The following is a 4160-nucleotide window of genomic DNA, read 5'->3' on the forward strand; positions in this document are numbered from 1 at the left end:
CTCTTCCATCTTCAGACCCTTGTTTATCTTCCTGTCAGACTACAGGTCACTTTCCTTTTGACCCTTACTATTGGACAATTTCTAAAACTCCTGTAGCCTTTATAAAGAGCTCCTTTTGCCCAGTTTGTCAGAAGATCCTGTCCCTGAGAACCTTCTCAGACGATATCAATGGAGACATCTCGGTGGAACCTTTCCCTGCATCTGCCAAAGGCACTTAGCAAGCTAAAGAGCTGAAATCACCTAATGAGCTGATAATCACTAAAGAGCTGAAATCACTAATAGCTGAGCTTGCTAAGGTTGCCTGTGGCTGGGATCTGCCTGGGCACTCAAACAGGCTGTGCTGAACAGGACTGCACTATCAGGACCTGGTGCAGCCAGCCTGGGATGCCCCAAAACCCGCCAAGGCAAGCCCTATAAAGGGAAAATGAGATTTCATGGCACACAGTGGAGCACAGATGGTGCCACCTTCACACCCATCACACCCATCCTGGAGCAGAGGTCATGGCTGGTCAATGGCCAGGACTGCTGTCCCTTCTTATCTTGCACTATGTGGCAATTGGAGGAAATGGTTCTATTTTGGGAAAGGCCATGGGGCCCTTCCTCCATTTTGCAACCCATAGTGTTGGCAGCTCTCCTGCTGTCCCCTTCCACTGTCCCCTCATAGCCCAGCCTGGTGCCCATGCAGCCAACTGCCCTCTCCCCCACAGACCTGAGCCCACTGCTATCCTTCCCTCTAATGGGCCCTAGAGGCACAGAGAGGGTCTGGCAATTATTCATGTCCCAAGGATGAGGAGCTGGACAGCCATTGGAGTCTGCCGCGCGCGCCCCTGTCACCCCCAAACATTCTGCCATGCTCACTATGAGTAGCTTGGGAAGAAGTGGGGGGGAGGAGGATGGCAAAGCATCCCCTGTGTCCCTCTGTCCCTAGAGCCCTGTGATGTGCTTGTAGCTCCTGGAAGCTCCGCAGAGGCCCAGGTGCCCTGATTTGGCCAAGGCTCAGTCTGGCACCTGCACACGGCCAGCAGCACCCACATCCTTGGTGCAGCAATGGGCCCCAGGGCAGGACACAAAGAGATGCCAGGAGACAAGGAAAGGAACAGGAGGGGTGGCGAGGACAGGTGGGGAAAGGGAGGGGAATGGCTGTGTGGCAGTGCAGGCATGTGGCTGGGACACAGGGGGACAGAGGGAGAGCTGCCAGCACCAGGAGTTGCAAAAGGAACCAGGTACCCCACAGCCTTTCCCCAAACAGAACCCCTTTCCCTGATTGCCACAAGCCACAGGGACATGCAGGGACAGGCAATGCTGGCTGGTGCCCAGGCTGTGGCTTTTGCTCTCCCAGAATCGGGACAATGGCAGGGAAGCCATGTCCAGCATCCCCTGGGGGCAGCAATGGCTCTGTGCTGCTGCCACAGGAGTTACACAGCATGGAGTCCGATTCCTGTCCCTGCCCACATCCCTGCTGAGCTCAGGGGGAGGTGGGGGCATGGGATGTTTCTGGGCAACCACATCTCTGGACACCAGCAGGCTCCATTGTCCCCAGACACCCAGTGGGACAATGTTCCTGTGTATTTCCAGTGTATTCTAGATTTCCATATGTGTGCTAAAGGGGTTGCTCAATGTCCCTGGAGTGTTCACGTCCTGAGTGCATGGCAGCAGGAAGGAGGGGCGGTGACAGTCCCCTGCAGCCTTGCCAAACTGGGGGGCAGGAGCTGGACCCGCAACCAGAGGGCCCCAGTTCTGATCGTGTTGGGGGATTGAGCTAACACAGGAGAGGATGGGAGAGACCCAGGGCACCTCTCATCCTTGCTATCCCCCGTAGTTCCTGGCATGGGGAGGCAGCAGGACCCCCGGCCAGCTCGGGTGAAGGCCACGGGGAGGCTGGGCCGGGAAAGATTGCACAGAGCCAGGGACACAGCAGGGCCCAGCCTCCAGCTGGGTTGGAGCCAAGCCCGACCCCAAGGGCATCCAGCCCAACCCCGGCTGGCAGGGGAGGACAGCAGGGGAGGGACGTGCCCCAGCACTGCATAAAAAGCCCCTGCGGGGACAGGGAGCAGGTGACACTGTCAGAAGAGCCCAGAGCAGCACTGCCAGAGCTGTAGCAGAAGGGCCATGGAGCAGTACTTCTCAGCCACCCAGAAGATGGAGCAGGAGGTGATGTTCCCCAGCCTGCTCCGAGGGGTCTTCCCGCAGCAGGAGGGGGCAGCCCCGGCTGCAGAGAGCCGCACGGACCTCTACGAGCGCTACCAGCTGCTCAAGGCCATCAAGCCCATGGTGGAGAAAGGCCTGGCCTCTGTCGGTGACCAGAGCCCCAGCGATGCCTACAGCGACGTGGACACATCCTTGGACAGCAACGAGGCCCAGGATGCCCAGCTCGAGGAGCGCCTGTCCCACCACCTGACTGGCCTGCAGCAGGTCCTCACCCACCTCACCAGGGACACCAACGCCCTGACCCGGAGGTACAGCCAGATCCTGGAGCAGATCAACCTCAGCGAGGGGCAGCCCAGCTGGTGACCCTGTCCGGGCCTCCAGGTAAGACTTGGGGACAAAAGGAGTCCAGGGGCAGCAAGACAATGGGAGGCCTCCCTGTTGGGAGAGGTGCCCAACAGTGCAGGGCTGGGGACGTGCCTGGAAGGGCCTTGAAATGGGGACTGTCCCCTCAGCTGACATTGGATATCCCTCTCCATGCTGGAGGAGGGAACGTGTCCCATTGCTCTGTGCAGAGACTGCAGGGCTTCAGGGTCTGTGGGCTCAGGGCTGATGGTCTGTGTGTCCCCCTGGGATGATCCTTGGAGTTAAGGAATGCTGCTGTTGCAGGACAGGTGCTGGTGTCAGGAAGCACAAGACATCCCCATCGCTGACCACTGCAGGCTCTTCCCAGTCACGCTGGCATTCCCCGCTCCATGGCAGCTGATCGGATCTCCCGGCACTGGCACCGACACCGGAGATGGTCGTGACCACGGCAGAACCAGATGGTGCCTTATGCTCATAGGAAGAAGCATCTGGCTGTGCTGGGAAGGCCACTGGAAGAGCTGCAGGCTCGTAGCCTGCTCTTTATTTTCAAAGAGCGGCACCAAGTTGGGAGTGTTGTGATGTGGCCCCAACCTCCAACAGTCCCTTGAGATTGCCAAGCCCTTTTCCAGCTGGTACCTGGACTCCAAGGGCATTTCCCCCTTGTAACATAATAATAATTTTATTTCTGCTAATAAAAGAATCCCTGGGAAGCCAGTGTTGTCAGTGTGCTGCTTTCACTCATGCAGTGCCCCAGGGAGGGGCAGGGGGACACTGGCTCTGCGGGATGGGATCATTCCAGGGCAATGCTGGGGAATTTTTGAAAGGGGGAATGCTTCTCAAAGTCACAGGATTGTTTGGGTTGGAAGAGGTAAGTCTGATCCAGGGGCCTTTGAGGGTCCAGTCCAGCTGGCTCTGGGTCCCTGGGCCCTGTCAATCTCACAATGACAAATGTCAAAACTGGAGGCGCTCTTTCCTCTCAGTACCAGAATCCCAGGTTGTTTATGGATAGGAGCCATCCGGGAAAGAAGGACATGTCCAAGAGGGAAAGAAGAGGGAATCACTCATGGCAGGAGATCTTCAACCCGGGAGAATGGGGGATGGAGGAGAGGGGCCACAGCCAACGGGATACAGGGGATTGGAGGGGTGAGAGGAGGAGTAACCTGGGGAGAGACCACCACCACCACTGGGGCTTTGGGGGAGAGGGAAAAAACAGAACAAACCATGTGACACAAACAAACTATTCAGTGCAAATTACCAAACCCCAGTGCAAAACAACTAAATAAAGTGTTTAGTTCAATACAACACCTCCCCATTTTCTGTTAAAAAAAAAATCAAACATTTGAAAGAAAAGCATCAGGTGTATTCTGATCTATGAATTCATCCACCACTCATGATTTGCGGGCCCATCAGTAGGTGTACAAGCTCTGTGTGGTTGACTTCTGAGGTAGTGGAAAGTAAATAGTTGATAGCGTTCAAAAGTATGCGACGTAGAATTCTGAATGCTGACATGATTAGGAAAAGAAGAACAAAAAAACCAGAATTGCCTTAATTGTACGAGTCTACCACCCCGAGAGTTTTTGGTCCTTGAACAGTCCCCTGAACCAGTCCTCGGATTCTTGCTTGACTTGTCCGATCAGGTTTTTCACTTC

General features: G+C 55.9%; 1 protein-coding gene across 1 annotated transcript; it reads left to right on the top strand.

The window, feature by feature from the left end:
• The first annotated feature begins 2046 nt into the window (after nucleotides 1-2046).
• LOC135295556 (thyroid hormone-inducible hepatic protein-like) lies at nucleotides 2047-3216 on the top strand. The gene is made up of 2 exons (XM_064411325.1): nucleotides 2047-2529; nucleotides 2815-3216. The coding sequence occupies exon 1, from the start codon at nucleotides 2110-2112 to the stop codon at nucleotides 2509-2511; it is 402 nt and encodes a 133-aa protein (XP_064267395.1). The 5' UTR covers nucleotides 2047-2109; the 3' UTR covers nucleotides 2512-2529; nucleotides 2815-3216.
• Nucleotides 3217-4160: the final 944 nt, after the last annotated feature.

The sequence above is a fragment of the Passer domesticus genome, chromosome 2, assembly GCF_036417665.1.
Source record: "Passer domesticus isolate bPasDom1 chromosome 2, bPasDom1.hap1, whole genome shotgun sequence".
NCBI lineage: Eukaryota > Metazoa > Chordata > Aves > Passeriformes > Passeridae > Passer > Passer domesticus.